The 20496-nt window shown below is 36.0% G+C and overlaps 1 protein-coding gene across 2 annotated transcripts in view; it reads left to right on the forward strand.

Moving 5' to 3' along the window:
* The first annotated feature begins 3119 nt into the window (after positions 1–3119).
* Positions 3120–20496, forward strand: part of TNIP3 (TNFAIP3 interacting protein 3) — a 121231-nt gene continuing 103854 nt past the window's right edge. Inside the window, exons 1-2 of one of the 2 annotated variants that reach the window (XM_069593361.1) lie at positions 3120–3477; positions 16303–16388. In XM_069593361.1, coding sequence (XP_069449462.1) covers positions 16357–16388 — 32 coding nt within the window. In that variant the 5' untranslated portion in view covers positions 3120–3477; positions 16303–16356. The remainder of the gene's footprint in view (positions 3478–16302; positions 16389–20496) is intronic. The other variant, XM_069593362.1, reaches the window with a different exon arrangement.

Consider the following 20496-nt stretch of genomic DNA (forward strand, 5'->3'; position numbering starts at 1 on the left):
TGACTTTTCTTTTCCCAAACTCAACTCTCAATGGCCTTGTCTTTCTTAACCAAGTCTCATTTTCTCCATTTCTCCCCTTTCCCCTCAGACACTTGTGCCCTCAAACCATGTGAAATTAATTTTGGTTCAATCACTTTAGGCACTAGTCTAGCTCATTTCCTTATTTTTCCCTGAAGGTAAACCTCTAAACAAAATGGTCTTTGGTGAACAGTAAAAATCGTTTGGTCAGCAGATTGCCAGCTTTTGCCTGCAGTTGATGTTAACTGGCTTAGATGTGCACCCGAAGCAATACAGTGCTTTATGGACCAGTAATACCTTTACTTCAGGACAGGATTCTACGGAAGGTCCAGCTTCCCTTTCACAGTCAGAGTGGTGGGAGGTCAAGATAAGATCTGTCCTTGTGTTTTAGAGATTTTCCCTTCTCCAACATTTTCATGAAATAAATGAAAATGATGTCTACTCCATCTTCCATTGACTAGAACCACCACCGCCATTGTCCATCTCATAGTTTTGTGTGTTTTCTTTTATTTTTATTTTTTTAAAAATTTATTTAGTTAGTTTTGGCACTCAGGCTCAGTTGCAGCTTATCTGCTTAGTTGCCCGGAGGCATGTGGAATCTCCCTACACATGGAATCTTCGAACCCATGTCCCCTGCATTGGCAGGAAGATTCTTAAACCCTAGACCACCAGGGAAGTCCTCTAGCCCACAGATTTAAATGGAAATAATCTTGCTTAATCGTCAATAAATTCTGAAAGAAACTTCTATGTTCTCTCCACATACTTTAATTTACAGGATCATCCCAACATTGGTCCTGAGACTCATTCTCAGAACACTTCAAAGTTTTAATAGCATCAATTAATAGCAGCAATTGTGTGTGCATTTGTATAGCACTCTGTAGTTTTAAAAGAAATTTCAGAAAATGAAAATATCAAGTTAGATCTAAAACTTCCAGTCTATAAGAATAACTTGACTTTCCACCTTATTGCTGTCAGCTGATAAATGTCTCCTTGCTCTTTTGGTATTACACTAAAATGGCATACTCTTGGGAAATACTAAGTAATTATTTTTCTCACATGGAAAGAAACTGACTGGGTAAATGTAATTTTGTGTTAATTCAAAAGACCTTTTTACGACCCAATCAAAAAATGGGCCAAAGAACTAAATAGACATTTCTCCAAAGAAGACATACGGATGGCTAACAAACACATGAAAAGATGCTCAACATCACTCATTATTAGAGAAATGCAAATCAAAACCACAATGAGGTACCACTTCACACCAGACAGAATGGCTGCGATCAAAAAATCTGCAAGCAATAAATGCTGGAGAGGGTGTGGAGAAAAGGGAACCCTCCTACACTGTTGGTGGGAATGCAAACTAGTACAGCCACTATGGAGAACAGTGTGGAGATTCCTTAAAAAATTGCAAATAGAACTACCTTATGACCCAGCAATCCCACTGCTGGGCATACACACAGAGGAAACAAGAATTGAAAGTGACACATGTACCCCAATGTTCATTGCAGCACTGTTTGTAATAGCCAGGACATGGAAACAACCTAGATGTCCATCAGCAGATGAATGGATAAGAAAGCTGTGGTGCATATACACAATGGAGTATTACTCAGCCGTTAAAAAGAATTCATTTGAATCAGTTCTGATGAGATGGATGAAACTGGAGCCAATTATACAGAGTGAAGTAAGCCAGAAAGAAAAACACCAATACAGTATACTAACATATATATATATGGAATTTAGGAAGATGGCAATGACGACCCTGTATGCAAGACAGGAAAAAAGACACAGATGTGTATAACGGACTTTTGGACTCAGAGGGAGAGGGAGAGGGTGGGATGATTTGGGAGAATGGCATTCTAACATGTATACTATCATGTAAGAATTGAATCGCCAGTCTATGTCTGACGCAGGGGCAGCATGCTTGGGGCTGGTGCATGGGGATGACCCAGAGAGATGTTGTGGGGAGGGAGGTGGGAGGGGGGTTCATGTTTGGGAACGCATGTAAGAATTAAAGATTTTAAAATTTAAAAAATAAAAAAATAAAAAATAAAAATAAATTTTTTAAAAAAAGACCTTTTAGAAGACATGTTATAAAGACTTTAGGAGATCTTAAAATAACAATATTGGTATTTTCATATCAAATATGTTTACTTTAGTAACTCAGATTAAAGACAGATTGCATACTTCTTAGTTTCTGTTTAGATTTTTTTAAGTTGATGGTATATGCAATCTACATTGCATTATAGATTGTTTTCTTCTAAAAATTTTTGAAAATACAGGGGGAAAAAGCAAAAAAAAAAAACAACAAACACTCATGATTTTGCCACTCAAAATTGATATTTTTAACATTTATGTCATTAAAAAAGTCAAAGTCCACTTTGAAATTCATTGACTTTCTAAAGTGTGTTTGTAGAAGTAGAATTATAAAAGTGGGATCTTCTCATGATGTCAATCTCTTTTTCTGAAGTATAATGCCGGTTGTGATAAAAGCTGAAATATACCAACAGTCAAACTCTGACACAATCTGACTTCTCCAATGTGTTGCCCTCATGCTATTGGCTATTACTTACTCTCACCATGACAACCAAATAAATTAATACATCAACATAATCAAATGATATAAATAACCACTAATGATACCTGTTGGGTACTTAATCCACAATGATTTCATTTCTGAACTCATACAAATTTTGTATTACTTTGGAGAGGTTTGCCACTGCTAATAATTACATAAACTATTTTCTTGTATGATGAGAAAAAATATATATAATTCCTATCCTGTAATGCCAGTGAAGCAACACAGAGGCCATAAATACAATTTCCCCTCTAAGAAAACACTCAGCAACTGCTTTTTTTTTTTTTTTTTTTAAAGGGAGTAGGCTTTTTTCTAAATTACTTTAAAGAAAGAGTATTTAAATGTTAACCTGGGTGCTAGCTCTGTCAGGGAAAGAAATAGGAAGATGAAACAGAGGAACATTCCTAGAAATGAGTGTGTGACCTATGTGGTCCTTACAGTAAATTATACTAATTCTACATTGATGTTTATGTGTTGTGGCCCTATTAAGCTGATATAACTTTTCCATTAAGTGGGCAGGTGGATTTCCTGTAGTGCCCCAAGTGCCTGAAGAGGTATATTGTTTTCTTGTGTTTCCATTACTACATAGCGACTCAGAGGGAATCCTCTGTGGTATTTTCACATAGGTTGTGAATCTTTTATCTGTAGGTTGTGTTTGTATCTGAGAGATGAATATTAATAGCCTCTTGGCAGCAGAGTGACTTTCTTAAAACAGGGGTTTCCCTGTGTATGGGTGGATTAACCTTTCAAAATATATGTTTCTACTTAAACCACTTGGTTACTGTTTGATTCAAAGGCTGCCATAAAGACACCCTCTCCTCGTCTCTATTAGACCTTGTAGTACACTTCCCTAGATCTGAGAGGAACTTTCAGTATAGAACAAGGTAAGTAACATATCCTCCTGCCTGCACTTTCATTTTGCTTACTTGTCAGAGTTTGCTGTAACTTAATTTCTTTTTAAAATGCCTAGAGCTTTCATGTCAAAACGGTGTGTATGATTGATTTTTGAGTTTGGTAATATTAGCAGTTAAGATCTGGTTTCGTGTATGCCAGGGGAAATGAGATGGAATTTATAAAATGTAGTATTGTGTGATGTTCTCCTTCAAAATTTTACAGCTTTCACCCATGAGTCCTTTGGTGTATGTCAAGTAAGAGAAGCTTCTGAAATGACACATTTAACTAAGTGACGGTATCCTATTTACTATTTCTAACAGATCTTTAAATGATAACTAAATTTAGGCACTCGTGAATAGTTTTATTACTTTTGTCCTCTAAGGTGATAGTGCAGGGGTCAGCAGTCTCGAGCGTGCTGTAATCAGTGCAAGGGTCCAGGCAGTGTGTGTCACTGTGGTAGGCAGCCTTCAGGATACATTTCATGTATGATTCATGTAGCATCATGTTGATGGAAAGCATAAAAAGTTCTAAATATAAAATCACTGGGTTGGTTTATTTCGTCAAATTTTCCAAAGGAGGGTGGAAAACAGACTTTCATAGGTATAATTCTAATGTCAGCGATCAGATTGACATCCCAGGAACATTCATTCTTGAAGCCAAGAGTGAAAAAATGTACTCAAGATGACTATGACCGAGTGCTGAGTTTATCACTGATCTAGCAATAGTAAGTGTCTGGTTTAGTCACAAGATTTTCCACTGTGAAATACTAAGGGACTTCATTCTTAGGGAATCTCAGGCAATGCCCTGTTGCAGAAACCTGGAAAGACCTTTTTAAAATGGCAAAGCATCCAAGGACTTGCTCTCACAGCAGAAGGCCTGCATAGCATCTTAACGTTATGAGTGACAAGCAAGTATTTGTAAAATGGATCCCAGTGTTAACACAGGCTATTTTCAGAAATGTTCTCCTCAAATTTTGGAATCTACTTTTTTAAAAATAAGAATTGTAATACATTTTTAAAATCCAGAAAATGAAGAGAAACAAATCCTCTGGTTTTCTCCTTTCTTTTTCACTTTCTTTACATCTGTCTCTGACTCTTTCCTGTCTTTTGGTTTCTCTCTCCTCTCTGCCTCCTTCTCAGCTGGTTTCCCTCACTCTTCACTAAGTTTACATTTTAATTAATACATCATTGGCTTCCTGTATAATTTTTCCATTGAAATTTTTAGCCACTGAATAATTTACCAATTTTAATGAGATAAATGAGGTATGAATGGGAAAGAAATGGTATTTCTTAAACATAGGAAATTTAGTATTAAACTCAATTCCTCCTGTTAAAGGAACCCAAAAGACAGATGTCAAAGGGACCCGAGGAACAATGAAAAGACAGGCACCATCCTAGATGCCTCATCAGTCAAGGTCCTGACTGATGCCTCGACCACCTTCTTCCACTGGGGTTAAGCATCCTTACCTACACAGTGAGGGGGTAGGGGGAGGAGGGGATGAAGATGCTTACTAAGTTCTTTGTCAACTGAATACTTCCTGCCAAGGATAAAGCCTGAGGCCTTATTTTAACTGTTAGCTTTAAAAAATTGCTTTTTAATGTTTTACTTTTAAGTGCTTTAGCTATCAATTTGTAAACATTGCTTCCTCATTAAGATTAGATAATGAAGAAATCTCAGAGGAAAACCTGTTAGTCACAGTTGTTCTGCCATCTGTTTGGAGTTGTGACAGTTTAGATATTTCAAATATTGTTTTCATGAAGGAAGAAGGATTTAAAATAAAATAAAACATATTTTACACACATATGTCCTCAAGTCTTTAAGAAAGAGGACAGAATTTTAAAAATGTCTTTCTACTGACATTGCCCAGAGAATGAGTAAAAAATCAATTTTATTTGAAAACACTATCAACATGAAGCATTCCCAGGTTTTAAAATAAAAACAACATATGAGTGGAAATTATTCTAGTGACTGCAAAGCACAGCTCCAACAAATGGATCCCTTAATTGATCTAAGAATGTAAAAAACCTTGGGTGACAGATAATGAGTCACAGCGGGGCACTTAGTCTACAGTTAGTAGATTATGATGCTAAGTAATCAAAGGTAATTGTTCTATGCTTTTGCTAATCTGACGCACTAAATTCTGCGAGAAGAAACATTAAGTAGAGTAATTCATAAAATACATTTGAAAGTAAATTACTTTTTTCACAGTTTTAAAATATATCTTAAATTACAAAGATGGTGAAATGTTTCCTTTTGATGTGAATAAATATTGATAAATAGTTATGTCCAGATGACAGATTATATGCTTACAAGGTATATCAGTAGATTCTCAGTAGTTTGCCATATTCGCTATTTTTTCTTTGGTTTTAAGGAATACATTATCACTTTTTAACCAACTCTTGACTAGCGGAAAAGTGCTCAAAAGTGTTCTGGGAAGAAAACTTACTTTTTTTTTAACTACAAAAGGCAAAACAACTGTAGTTATTAAAACATGCAAAAAACCATTTAGTCTAAACTATAGGAAAATGTGCTCCCCTTTTGAATTTTTCTTGAAGAGAAGAAGATAAAATATTGGAAGAGTATCAAAAAAATAAAATTTGATTTAAAATTGAAAAATATGAGTGGGAAGATTCTTAACCTTAAGATGTTTCATGTAGACAAATTCAATCCTACTTAAATGTGTGTTAAAAATAACAGATTTCTAATTAGAGATTATTCTGTTGCATATTTAAAAACAAGAAAGAATATAAAAAATAAAACCATAAATATTAACATTAGATAAGGCTATAACTGTATAACTAGTCTGAAAGGATCTTGAATTTCATAGTGAAAATGAAAAGATAGATTCTCTCTATTTGAAATCTTGAGTCCAGGGGTCAGGTTTCATCTCAACTTCTTATTAAATCAGAAAGTATTTATTAAAATCTCAGAACTGAGCTTAGTAATTATTAATTTTTATTATACATGTATTTTTGTTAAACAGTAATTTATTTTCATTTGAGTCATATTAGATAGCATTTTATATATATATATACACATGCATATATACTTTTATATATACATTTGTTAATCTGGTGATAATTACCTGAATTTTAAAATTCCAAGGTAATTTATATGTAGTCATGGATATTTAGAATTCCTTGATGTTAATAATAATGATAATAACATGTTATTATTATTCTTTTGAAAGTATAGTCACTGATATGGTTTCTATTGTTAAAAATTTGGTGCATATTGCCATAAAACAATACATCTTTAATCTCCCACTTTCATGATTATCAACAAAGCAATCAGCCTTCGTAAATAATAACATACATAAAACATTCATGTCCCTTTAGAATCACTTTCTCTGCCAGTTTTCTAGTGAGTTTTGAATATTAAAGCATATTTAAATTCTACAATATTTATTTAGAACTTACTATTCACCAGACAAATCAGGGCAAATCTTACAGTGGAGGCAATCTGGCAATGCTTTCAAGAGTAACCTCTTGTCTAACCTTTATGTTTTTGTGTTTGAAGATAGGAAGTATTACTGTCACTTCACAGATGAGGATACTGGGGCTCAGAGAGTTTAATTTGCCAAGAGTCACAAAGTTTGTTGAGTGTTAGAGTTCGACTGGAACTCACATCTTTTGACATTTACTTAATCTAATATTTTTTGTAATAGGCTTAGATGGTAAAGAGTATACGTGTTAAGAAAGGTGAATTTATAAATTAGGGGACCTCGATGAAGTTCTTCAACAGAAATCCGAAGTTTGAGAATAATTCCTTAGACAGAATTGGATAAAGGCCCAGAGTAAGCACATCTTTGTCCTGCTGTAGAATGAAGGGTCATTCTGTGGACAACACATTCCTCTCTATGGGGTAAGAATTGGCCACTGGTCACATTTCAGCAAGCCTGTAAGGTTTATGTGTCACAAGTGATACTGCAATATATGTCATTCTAGGATGACCAACTTCACAGCACCTAAGCGTTGGAAAAGCTCTTAGCCATTGTGATATCCTGGAGAAGGCAATGGCAGCCCACTCCAGTACTCTTGCCTGGAAAATCCCATGGATGGAGGAGCCTGGTGGGCTGCAGTCCATGGGTCGCAAAGAGTCAGATGCGACTGAGTGACTTCACTTTCACTTTCAGTTTCACTACTGTGATATCCAATCTCTTCAAATTTGCGGGATCAACTTCTCCAGGGATGAGCGAGTTTAGTGACAGATTTGGTGACAGAATCTTGGTCTCTTGACTTCTGATTCAAGAACTTTTCCAATTTCAGTCCTCAAATGTTAGTTTTTCATATAGAAGTAGTGTAGGTGCCCTGAAGTGCTTGAACAAAAGAATCCGTGGTTGTGAAGAATTTTACTTTACTACCATAAAGCAAAAAAGGCTTCTTAGAAGGAAATAGATGATAAAAGTCCCCTAATTTGGCACCTTTCTCAGAAATATGAAGTGGAAAAAAAAAAAAGGCCCTTCTTTTAAGGTTTTTTTTTTTTTTTTTTGGTTTAGCTAAACAATGCGTACCCCAAAATCTCTTTCTTTTTTTAAATTTCCCTCATCATTACTGTAAATGAGAGTAATGTGTAATTTTCCTCTCTTCCAATTCCTTCCACATCTACAATCAAAGGGCCTTAAATACTTGTTTAGATATAGGAATCTTTCTTACCAGAGAAAGTAAATGAATGAAAATCTAGAACAAATACTTATTTTTTTTGAATGACGTTGCTGTATTCTTTAAAAGCCTTGAGCATATGTCTTATTTATTTATAATTTATAGAAATTTTGTGAAATATTTCAGTGAAATCTTAGCTGTTTGCTTATAAATTTAGGTTGTTCTTTTAAACACCTGGTATGCTTTATAGTCCCTTTTCCAGGCTAAGGGAATTCCTTTTTCAATATAAAATGGTTTTAATAGGGAGCTCTGGGGGTAACACTTCTTGAACAGAAAAAGGTTTCAAGAGTGCTTTAGACTAAACTAAGGTTGTATTCTTACCTGGAGAATCCCTTGGACAGAGGAGCCTGGTGGGCTACAGTCCATGGGGTCACAGAGTAGGACATGACTGAGTGACTGACGCGCACACACACACACACAAGGTATTATTAGGAAATCTTATTCAATATTTTGTATTAAAAATGTTACAGTTCCATGCACAACTAATTGCTGGCATAATTAATATTCTTCAATTCATTCAATAGTGTGGTGCATTTAGCATATTACAGGCACTGTACCAGACACTGGGAATTCAAGGTATGCAAAGCACATGAAAAAATACAGAATTTACAGTCTAGTGGGGAAGAATGGCCTTAAACAGATACTCGCTCACACACCAAAATAGTCAAATTACAATTATGATAAATGCTCCAAAGGAGCAATGTATACAGCTGTAAGAATCATGCTAAAGGAATCTGCGCAATAGAAGTCAGAAAGATCTACTTTGAGGGGAAGAGCCATCTAAAAGGAAGCAACAGCAGCTTCAAAGTTTACAGCAGAAGGGAGAACGGCACCTTCAAGGAAGTGACAGAAAGTCTAGTGGGTGATAAGAAAACTGGTTGGAAGGTGCTTCTGGGTCAACAGGGGAGAGGGGAGCATTTTTAGTTATCATGACTGGGTGCCGGTGGTGTCAAGCATCTTGCAGAACTGGGAGATTTGCCCCACAAGAAAGGACCATCGCTTCCTACATCCAATAGTGACCAGTCTGAGACAAGCAGAGCCTTTTAATGATGAAAAGGACTTTGGTCACTGTAATGGAAAGCCATGAAGGTGGTTTATTTTAGGGGTGGAGAGAAGGGAGATGACAAGCTCAAATATGTATTTTGGAAAGGTCACTAGGTCTACAGTTTAGAGAGCAGACTGAAGGGAACCAAAACTGGGATGAACCAAACTAGTTAGGATGCAACTTTAGTGGTCTAGGTGAACTATCATCAGTGGTTTGCAAGCATTTGGTAAGAAGCTATAAAATACTTGAAATAATTTCTTACCAGCCAATGTAATAGAATAGTAAGCATAAAGAGAAGTTTATTTGGCCCCTTCTTTCCCCAATTTGTTCTTGAGTTTTGTACAAGTCACTTGATTTTAAGGAGAACCAAACACAGAAGACTGGCTTCCAAGGTGCTGCAGTGGTAAAGAATCTACCTGTCAATGCAGGAGACAAAAGAGATACAGGTTCAGTCCCTGGGCTGGGGAGATGCCCTGGAGCAGAAAATGGCAACCCACTCCAGTATTCTTGCCTGAGAAATCCCAAGGACAGAGGAACCTGGCAGGCTACAGTCCACGGGGTCACAAAGAGTTGACACGGCTAAGTGACAGCACACACACACACAAACAGAAAAGCAGCCCCCCGTCCCCTTCCTGCCACAGAGGCTAACCCAGCAGTGATTCTGGTCGTTGTCCCCAGGGCTGGTCACATGTATTTGGCAGTGATTATCACAGAATTTTAGAATTCAAGGGACATTAAAGGTAATCTTATTGGTCCTGATTCTGTAGAAGAGGGCTGAAATCTAGACAAAATAATTAAAATGCTTAAATTTTTACATCTAGTTAACTTAGGAATTGGGGCCAGAAAAAAATACTAAAAGTTCCATCAAATTCTGCTTTCTAATCTAATGTTTTTCTTATGTTTCTTTCTTACTAATAATTGCAAGTATCTAAAAAGGTATGCATGATTATTTGCATATTAGGAACAAATAAACTGATGCTTTGAAAATTATAAATGGCTATGAAAAATAGACCTAATAGTTGTGGAAAGTCAACAGAAATATTTTTTAAGAGCATTGTTTTTTGTTTGTTCACTTTGCTTTTGTGTGTGTGTGTGTGTGTTTTAATGAATTTTAACGCCTTTAGGCAGGACATTTATTTGCTTGTTCTCCACTGGCCCTTCTGCCACCTAATGTCACCAATTTATCTTAGCTTCCTGACCCTGCAGGCATTTTCCCACTCCTGGCTGAAACCATTGCTCTTTTTCCAGATTCTACTTAACCAGCTCAGCGCGGACTAAGCATGCTGTCTATTCTGTCTCTAAAATGTAGACTGGCACTCAAGGCATACTGCATGCTCGTAGCTAAGGACATTCACTTATTTCTGCCTCTAAAAGTTGAGTGGCACATTTACCAAGAGTAGCTCTTATTTGTCCCCCCAAGTGATGTGTGACTAGTTTAATTTTTTTTAATTAAATAATTTAATAGAATTTATACAAGCTGATGATTCATGAGTACAAAAAAAGAGAAAAGAATTGTGCAGTGCAAGCTAATTTGAGTACCTTAGAAACATCCAATGAAGGTAACTTGCCAAATTGAAATTAAATGTGGGTGAGGCAAATTTAAAAGATTGGAAAAAGATCATAGAGTTCTAAAAGCATTCTATTTTCAGACAGCATTGAAATGGCTTACAATTCGAGTTCCCTTGTAAAGAAACTAAAACTAGACTTCACGGAGGGTTTGTTGTGGGCCTGAATGTCTATATGAAATACCATCAGTAGACCCCTTTTGAGAAAAGAAGGCTTGGCAACTCATGTACATTTGTGTATCTTAAGTGACAATGAATGAATATGGGATTAATGTATTATTCTTCATGAGTCTCAGTTTTAACCAAGTTTTTGATCCACTGAGTACCTGTAAGTCTCTTATGTGATGATGAGAAAGCATTTATATATATTAGACTAAAACATATCATTTCTTTTAAAATCAATATAACTGATTTAAAATATGTAAGTATGAGTGTATATATGTATGTGTATGTTTTTCAGCATACTATCTAATAAAATATTATTTATCACATATAGATATAAGGATAATAATTTTCATGATGGTTTAGTACTTGCCTAGGACATTTCATCCTAAATGTATTGAACCTGGTTAACATTTAATTTTGAATTTAGTCACGGTGGCCTCTGGAATGAAACTGATTTTCTGGATAAGTATTATGAGTTCTAAACTGTATACCCCAGAGGGCAGAGCATTTTATGTTGATAAAAATCACGTGTCAGCTTCAGATTCTGTTTTAAGTAAAACTTTCATGCCTTTAATTGCACATTTATTTTGACACATTTCAATGCTATAGCATAGTCTTAATCAACAAAACAAACTTATACAGTGGTAGAAGAATTCTTTGGCAATATTTTAATGTGATATTTTCAAGGTCTGTAAAACCCGTTTCTGCATTGTTGACTACAACTAGTAATGCTCACACCCTAGTCCTTGAACCCGACTTTAAAAAAGCCAAGTGTATTAAAAGCTGTCACCACAAATGGCAAAACATTCAGAAAACTTGGCTTACTTCCAAAAGTAAGTTTATCCTCTAAAGTTGGGTTATTTTGGAACTGTGAATTCTGTAAACTTCTGCTCAAACAATCAGTTTATGATCTTCACTGAGGTACTGAAACCCATCCAAGAATCCAAGACATCTTTTGGTTTAGTTAAACAGAGAGCAACAGCTGTTTCTTGAGCAGTAAGAAACTCCTTGAAAAGAGGAAAAACTGGTAGGGGAAGAGAAGAGGAAAAAAAATTAACCAAATGATGTAAACAAATGTTTTCAGTTTTAGCCAAGAGGATGCTGTAAACCAGTTAGGTACTCTAACTTCTGTGCTCTTTAATTGTAAATCTTTTGGTTTCCAGAAATTACACGTGCCTTATACTAATTTCCCCTCAGGAAAACAAAAGTATAAAACAACTTTAAGTAAAAATTTAAGTTATTTTGTTTTCAAATTTCTTTCATGCAAATGGTAAAAACAAATACAAATAATCCACCAAAAATATCTGAGCAACTGCTATTGGCCGTAGTAAAACCTATTACCCTCAAACTTTTACTTGTCAATATCAGTTATTTTTTATTTTCACATCTCTCACATTTTCACATTTCACACATCTTTTATACAATTAGATATCCTTCTTAATACTACTGTTAAAATATTTGATCCTCACTGTGATATAAGTACCAGGTGGGATCCTGAGTATATGAAAATAAGAAACACCTAGATTTGGGCCTCTAAGATTAAGCATCCTATTTTCTCAACCGGATGATGAATTCTTTGAAAGCAAACACCTATTTACTTGGAATCTTAGAAGAGAGAAGCTTAGAGTCAAAATGAACCTTAGAAGATATCGTCTATACTGATCCCCATACCCCAAGCTCTCCCAATATGAGATCCTTTCACCTACCATGAGTCAAGGTGGTGAGATGATCACAATTATTTGCCTCCTTCCTCCTAAGACTCCATTACAATGACACCCATAAACAAGTACAGTGTGCTAGCTACACACCAGGCCCTACTGTATAAATATTACATGTATCAACATATTTTAGCCTCATTGCAGCCCTAATGAGGCAAATACTATTATTATCCCCACCTTACCTAAGAGGAAACAGAGACATACAAAGGTTGTAACACCTCGGTCAACCAGTCATCAGAGGGGAAAGACTGCACTTGGGCAGTCTTGTTTCCAAGTCTGCTCTTAATCATTATGCTCCTGTAGATGCAAAAAGAAAAAAGTTTGTAAAATTTTAAAAGTTAAAAAAAAAAAAAGCTTACAAACTAATAGTTTTCACCCTATATATTTAAACCACTAATATTACTTAGCTTTACAGTCTTTACTTTATTTACCAAACTTTTAAAGGCCAAAATAGTTTAGGCCTTTTCCAAAAATTTCCAAAAGAATGTGCCATGGATTCTAGAAGTAATTTCAGAAGAGAGGTCTTAGTATTTAATGCATAGTAGCTTTGTTTGCAGCAGCTTTGTTTGTTATTATTTGTTTGCAGCTTTGTATTATAGTTACACTTCTCATCAAGAATGATAGTGTAAGGTTCTGTGTCTCATGGACCACATATGTCAACATATCTGGGAGAAACCATGGCTTCTCAGATGTCCCTGCAGGGTAGAGACAAATGTCACAGTATGAAAGAAAGGAAAGATCTGGTAATTTCTACACGAAAGTTAACAGAAATAAGAGTATAGCAAGCAGACATCAAAATCAGCAGTGTAAACTTGACTGGCTTACATTTTAAGTACTTCAGGACAAGCTATCTGAGAAATTCACCTTGAATGGGCCAAGACCAAGGTTAAGAGGTATCCTATCTTTATCTTTTCACTATTTGATAGGTACAATTCTCTTTAATGAAAGCTCACCATGCTCTATGTCTGATTTAGTTTTCCCAATTAGGATCTGCCTCAAATATTGAACATGTTTAGCAAACCAAAAAGTTTGAGTTACACCTTTTACAAGGAATGAATGAAGCTCAGCTGAGCTGCAGTAGGATGAGGTGTGCTACTCTAGAATAGGCAGTTCTGAAGGCAGTGTCTCCTAGTTCCATGTAACAGACGCCTTGTTCCTGCCTGTTCTCAGGTCTCCACATTAGCCAGTTCAAATCCAGGAAGTCCATGCCCTCCCTTCCAGGCTGATTTTGTGAAAAATTAAAGGAGCAAGAACTTCAGTAGAATTCCTTATCTTATGGTTTAACGCCACTGTAAGTTGTAATTAGTAAAGTGCAGAGAGGCACACACATATTTGCTAAGTCTTATGAGACTTCTCAAGTCTCATCTTCTCTACAACTGAAAAAAAGTGAGGCATTGATACTGAGAAAGACCCTGTGTCTTCAGGGTTGACTGGTTAATTTGTTTCCACTTGAAAGAGAATCCGTTTAATTGCTGAGCGTCTTTCTCTGATTGTCTGTTTTTGTTCCAGTGGAAAAATACCCGCCATGGGAGAAATGGATAAACTATTGGAAATTATGATTATTCCCGTAATAGTGACTTTTCTGATTATCACTCTTTGATATTTTGACTTCCTGGGTAGAAGCATAAGAAGTGTAAAATTCCAGCCTATGAAAGGCTCTTTAGAAGAAAATACAGTGTTCAGTAAATTACACATTTGAGACTATCTATTTCATCTGTTTCTAGTGCCTTGGAGGTATTATCTGTGAGTTTTAAACTATAACATTTTTAAGTCTGGAAATTGCCTCTCGGCAGGCTGTTTTGGGGTTTTCTTTTTTCACTACCAGACTTCAAATAATGCAATGTCTTTGCCTACGAAATGTTTTTTGAACAAGGTTTCATTTATAGATTACTTTTTAAGTATTTTAACATTAACACAAGATCTCACCTATTCCAAGTTTAAATTACATGTGGCTTATACCTGTATAGTGTTCACTTGTGGGACAGCAATATAAATTCATGGACTAGGGGTTGAATGGTTTAACATCTAATCCTAGGTCAGTCATTAATTAGCCAAATCATTTGTCCTCTTTGAGCTTCTGTTTCCTCTGTAAAAACGATAGTGTCATAATTCTCAGTATTCTCCAATGTCTCAAATTCTATGATTCTCTAAAACTCAGGTCAGCTGGGAAATTAACATTTTTTTTAAGTAATTTTAGGAATAATGAAACCATTGAGGATATTTTTTAAATCTTAGTTCAATTGTAATTTTTTTTAATTAGAAAAGTATTTTAGTTTAGTTTAGTTTAGTTTTACTTTATATTACTTTACAATACTATATTGGTTTTGCCATACATTGATCAATTGTAATTTATTAACGAATTAACTTTTAAAAACTCCACCTTCCGGAAATTTCAGAGTGCACCCTTATTGCAAGTCATGCTTTGTCAGGTAGCATATCACTTGCATGCCTTTTCAAGCATTTACAGAATTGTATGGTATTTCCAAAATGCCACAAGAAGAAACGGGGCAATTTCGCAATTTTAGATAGATAAAAGATAGCTGTACTAGTTGGTGGCCTGATTCCTATAGCAGTCCTGAAAGGCATTTGCTTTCATCTAGTAACTGGCTGCTGCTGCTAAGTCGCTTCAGTCTTGTCCGACCATGGTGGTAATGGATGACTTTTAAACAGCTGTCATAAGCTGAAAACAAAACAAAATTCAAAGCCACCCTCCCACACTATGTAAAGACAGCTTGCCAATACCTAAAACAAATCCTTCTTGGAGCATTTTAACAAACAAACTTTTTTTTGGTTGTTGTTACACTTAAATAGAAACTCATAAAACTCAAACAAAGGGGCTTCATGTTTCCCAGAGACCTGAACTGCCTAACATTTCTAATGGGATCTCAGCAATAGTGGTTTCCAGATGCATTTCAAATGTGTTAAATGCCTGCAGGAATTGGCTTTTAAAACATACACAAGTCTTCCAGTGCTTCAGTCTCAAGAATCTACTTTAATCCCCACAAGGGACTATGATGTCTGTATAATGTGTGGCCACAGTTTGGTGCTTAAGTTACAATTAATATTAAATAAGAAAAAAAGTGGAAAATGGAAAAAACTTTGTGTCTTACATACATCTCTAAATTTCCTACTTCTTTTTTAATAATCACATTACTAGTTCTTTGTACCCTGAAAATCATGGAAATAATCACTAACTCCTACGGGAGAAAAAGTTGGAATGAATGTGGCTCTGAGAAGAAAGCTCTTGGTGTCACTGGGTCATTAGGCTCTCCTGGAAAACTCATTCATAGACTGTGGCTAACTGAACTACAAACATGTCAGTCTGACAACATTAACAGTTTATGACTCGTCCATTGGAATGTCTAGCTTTCTTCGCTTGCTCCTGGACAATTTCTCCCTGTCATGAGATTCTTCCTTAACTGGAAGACTGGGTCCTTATGTTTACACCCAGTATTTTACCTCTGATGGAAACTAGACAGAAGGCAAGTTCACAGTCTGTCTGCTCATAACTGGCAGTGCTGAAAACAAGACATGAGAATAAAAACATGGCTTTTGGGAAATATGTGTTTAATAGGTGGTTTCTCCTCCACTGACGGATATATTTATCTTCCCTTGAGAGATGGCCAAGTCTCAAGTCCTTCATTTTTTTTTTTTCTTTTAGATTCCCTGTGGACCACTCTTAAATAAAAACAAGAAACACGAACAGAAACTGGTCATGTTCACCAATCAGTCAGAAGATTCTGAAAGGTAATTGCAGATGCTTTATTTACAGAAAGTATGCCTCTAAAAGAAATATTCTCATTGGAGCACTTCAGCTTTCAGACAGAAGGTTAGAGTCTACTAAGAGTAGATGAGAACTTTTTGATGCTAGTCACTCAGTCGTGTCCGACTCTTTGCGACCCCCATGGACTTTAGACTGCCAGGCTCCTCTGTCCATGGAATTTCCCAAGCAAGAACACTGGAGTGGGTTGCCATTCCCTTCTCCAGATTTTCCCAACCCAGTTATCGAACTGGGGTCTCCTGTATTGCAGGCGGATTCTTTACCATCTGAGCTACCAAGGAAGCCCTGGAACTTATCTGGGTACAGATATCCAGATACAGGTATCAACTCTTTATTTGATAAGAAAGCTGACATTGTGGATAACAGCATGGAGCATTTGATATTTTTTAACATGCTTGGTAAATTTCCCTTGACAAGTTTGGATCTTAAGATAATTTCTCTTGAGCACACACTTTCTCCTAGGAAGCAACCTATTTCATTAATAAGATGAAGAGTAGCTATATCTTTTCTCCTGAGTTATTAAATCCTTAGCTCAGGTGTAGGGAGGGTGAGAAATTTACCAAGCCCCTTATCAAAACACTCCTTTTTCAGTCACTTGCTGTGTGCTATGATCATTTCTGGCTTTTCTCAGGCTTTTCTCAAGCTTCACTCTCTTCATTGACTCATATAGTTATTTCTTCGACTTCTTATTTGGAACAAGATGTTGTGCCAGTCGCTTCTAGATGATGAATTGGATCCAGTCCTTTTCCTCTAGCTGTTTGCAGTTTAGAAGTAAAAAACCATGCATACACACACCCCCCTAAGTATAATGTATGTTGAATGTTTTGTCTCATAATAGAGATACAGATAGTCTGCCCTGAGATATGAGAGGAAGGTAAGAATCCTATTCATGAGCATTAAGATGTGTCTGAGGGATTTATTTGACTTAATTTCTGGCAAATAAATAAATAAATAAAATAGGGGGATAGATGGAAAAAGAGAAAAATGAAAGAATATTCCAGGCTGAAGGCACAAAGTATACAAAACAGTCACACAGGTAAATTGAGGACTTGCGCTGGACCAGTGAGCAGTTCAGTCTGACTTCCACATCCCGTATGGACTACAACCTACGTCTTGAGTGAGAGACTAAATAGCTGAGGGTTAATTATACAGGCCAATGTTTCTCTGGCTATGAAGACAACTTCTTTCAAGTGAAGGGTGATTTAAAGAAATAATTACCCTGAGGTTCTCAACCCAGGAGTACTCAAACTTGGATTCTCATAACCTGTGGATCTGGAGACATAGTCTCAGGATTCTTAGATTATGAAATTTTTTCATTAAAAGAAGCTCACGTGTACTTCCACTGTGAAAATCACAACTGTGCACAAAGGAAGCCATTACGATTTCTGAACAAGGGTTCACAATCAGCTAATCTGGTCACAGTGTCTGAAATTGGTGGGGGGGTGTGGGGGGGTGGTGGTGACCAGAAGTTTGAATATATGTAGAAATGCTGATTTCTCCCATTCCTCTCTACCAGTTGTATTCAGTATCAATAACAAGCATTTTAGCCTTTAATTATATAACAAACATTTTCCTATGTGCTACTCTTTATTATTCTATAATTGGTGCTATATGTATAAGTCTTGTCTTCTTAATAAGATTTTATCTACCTCAAGAAAAGAAATTGGCATATAACCTACTTTAGCAGTAGGTCTACAATAAGCATTGATCAATTTCATATAAATTGTTATAAAATGTGTAAGTAAAATAGGAATTCACTTCCCAGGAGTAGTTTGAAGATTAACTGATTTTATTGACAACCTCTAAGATATTGTAGATATTATAGAAGCATAGAAGACAAAATATGACATTGAATGATTTCTAGGAAAGATGATACCCCATTCTCCTTTGATAGCAAAGGTCAATATTTGACAAATTTTACCAGTTTAAAATGAAATGAGTAAAAGAAAGGAAAGGAAAAAAGAAGAGAGGAAAAAGAGAAGGCAGACAAATGTATTATTTCTGTGTTCTGAAAATACATATACCCTACGTATCTTTATATACTCTACGAAGCTTTTCCTTCTGTATAACCATGATGCAAAAAGGTAGGGATCTCCTTTTTGGGGATCCCCTCTCCCCCTCTTCCACACACACACCATTTTCTTCCATGTGGAGAATTATAAAGACTGTAAGCTCCTGAGTCCCATTCTATTGCCTCCTCTCCTCAGCAACCCAAATTAATGTTTAGATTCTCTCCATTTACCTATGATGAAAATTACTCAGAATTTAGTGGTTAACATAGCTTTTTGTACAGTAGTAAAATTTTTGTTTTTCTAAGAGAAAGAGAGAGATAGGTCCTTTGACAGTAATTTAAAATGCTCAGGAGATGGTTTTCAGGTTAATGTTTTTAGTGTATATGACTTGGGGTCCAGAAGGATAGGTGGATGAAGGCTGCGGCCCATGCCTTCATCTCAGGGGAGTGAGAGAGACAGGAAGAAAGGAGGGCTGTGAGAGGCCGCAGGGTGGGAACTGAATGGCGAGTGCTGGCGATCTTCCCCTACGTCTCTCCTAAACCAACCCGCATCTCCTTGAACCATTTTAGGTTCTGAGAGGGTAAAATTTGCCACCTCTTGAAGGTGATGCACTAGTTTTATGGTGGTCATACCAAACTTCTTTTTAAAGTAAAGGAGCGGAGGGAACAACTCTGATCCCAGTGAGACACCATCACAGCAAACTAATATTGTATGGTTTTTATGTTTCCTGTTAACAGAACCTCAAGTCACATTATTTAAAAAGCAACCCAGGGACTTCCCTGGTGGTCCAGTGGTTAAGACTTCATCTTCCTATCCAAGGAGTACAGGTTTGATCCCTGGTCAGAGAACTAAGGTCCCACATGCCTCCAGGCTGAAAAACTAGAATATAAATCAGAAACAATACTGTAACAAATTCAATAAAAACTTGGAAAGAAATGGTCCACATCAAAAAAAAAAAAATCCCACTCTACGTATGATGATCCTGGGGTCATCCTGGCTTTGATGTTCTCTTCCAAGACCAGCTCCTGTTTGAATTTTTCTAAAGCAGATTTTTTTTTCCCCTTGTTCTAATGTTCATTTTAAGAAATGTAAGTATTTTTTTTAAATAATGTATTCAGAAAATTATAATTATTACCTAGCAAGAAAAACTGTTATGATTCATCATAGACTCAAGTAGAGGTAATCTCAGTAGAGTAAAATGAATGTTAAATTACCATGACATACGCCCTTTAACTGGCATCAAACCCATTTACGTTAGCACGTGTTCATCCTATGTATTGAACATGGTCGACTACAATCTGTTGTTCATTGTCTTCTGGGAACAATATACCGGTTTTGAACAATATACTGGTTAAGGACCTCCTGTGTCTTTCCTCATGTTCGAAGCATTTAAATGTCTTTATGTAAAACACTGGTGGGCTTAAAGAAAACTAAACAATAAGCTTTTTCGCCACATGAATAGTACACTCCCCTCCAGATGTAGTATTTGGCAGCCAAACAGCTGCTGACTATTAAAGGTCCCTAAAAAGCTTCATTTTTTGCTTATAAAGGGAAGAGTAGTGTAGGGACGTTTATGGGGTGATAGGCAGATGTTTTGGTTGAAGCAAGACTATGCGGTAAGCAAGAGCTAACACGATCATTTTTATGATATTATCAGCATTTTTACAATTCTCTGGCCTCTGTTTTTAACCTACTTCTTACCTGACTCTAAATTAAACTGTTCTGGAAGGGCAGAATAAAAGCCCAGTTATACAGCTGCTATCCACATGGTAAAGTGAGAAGTTAATGGTATCATCTACTTGCTCAGGAAGACATATTTTCTATCCATTCAAATTGGTTTGTTAGATAAAAGAGGAAATTAATTTTGAAGTGCTGAATAAGTATTTTAAAGACTCACTGAACCTCACAGATCACCATCTATTTTTTTTCTCATAAATTTTGCTAACTCTTACTCATGCTTTAATTTAAATAGTTTCAGTATTAAATTCACAAGACAAATCTGTCAGTTTTTCAGAAATTATAGTTCTTCAAACTAATAAACATCAAAGTTACATTGGGCTCC

Source organism: Ovis canadensis, chromosome 6 (genome assembly GCF_042477335.2).
Source record: "Ovis canadensis isolate MfBH-ARS-UI-01 breed Bighorn chromosome 6, ARS-UI_OviCan_v2, whole genome shotgun sequence".
Lineage (NCBI taxonomy): Eukaryota > Metazoa > Chordata > Mammalia > Artiodactyla > Bovidae > Ovis > Ovis canadensis.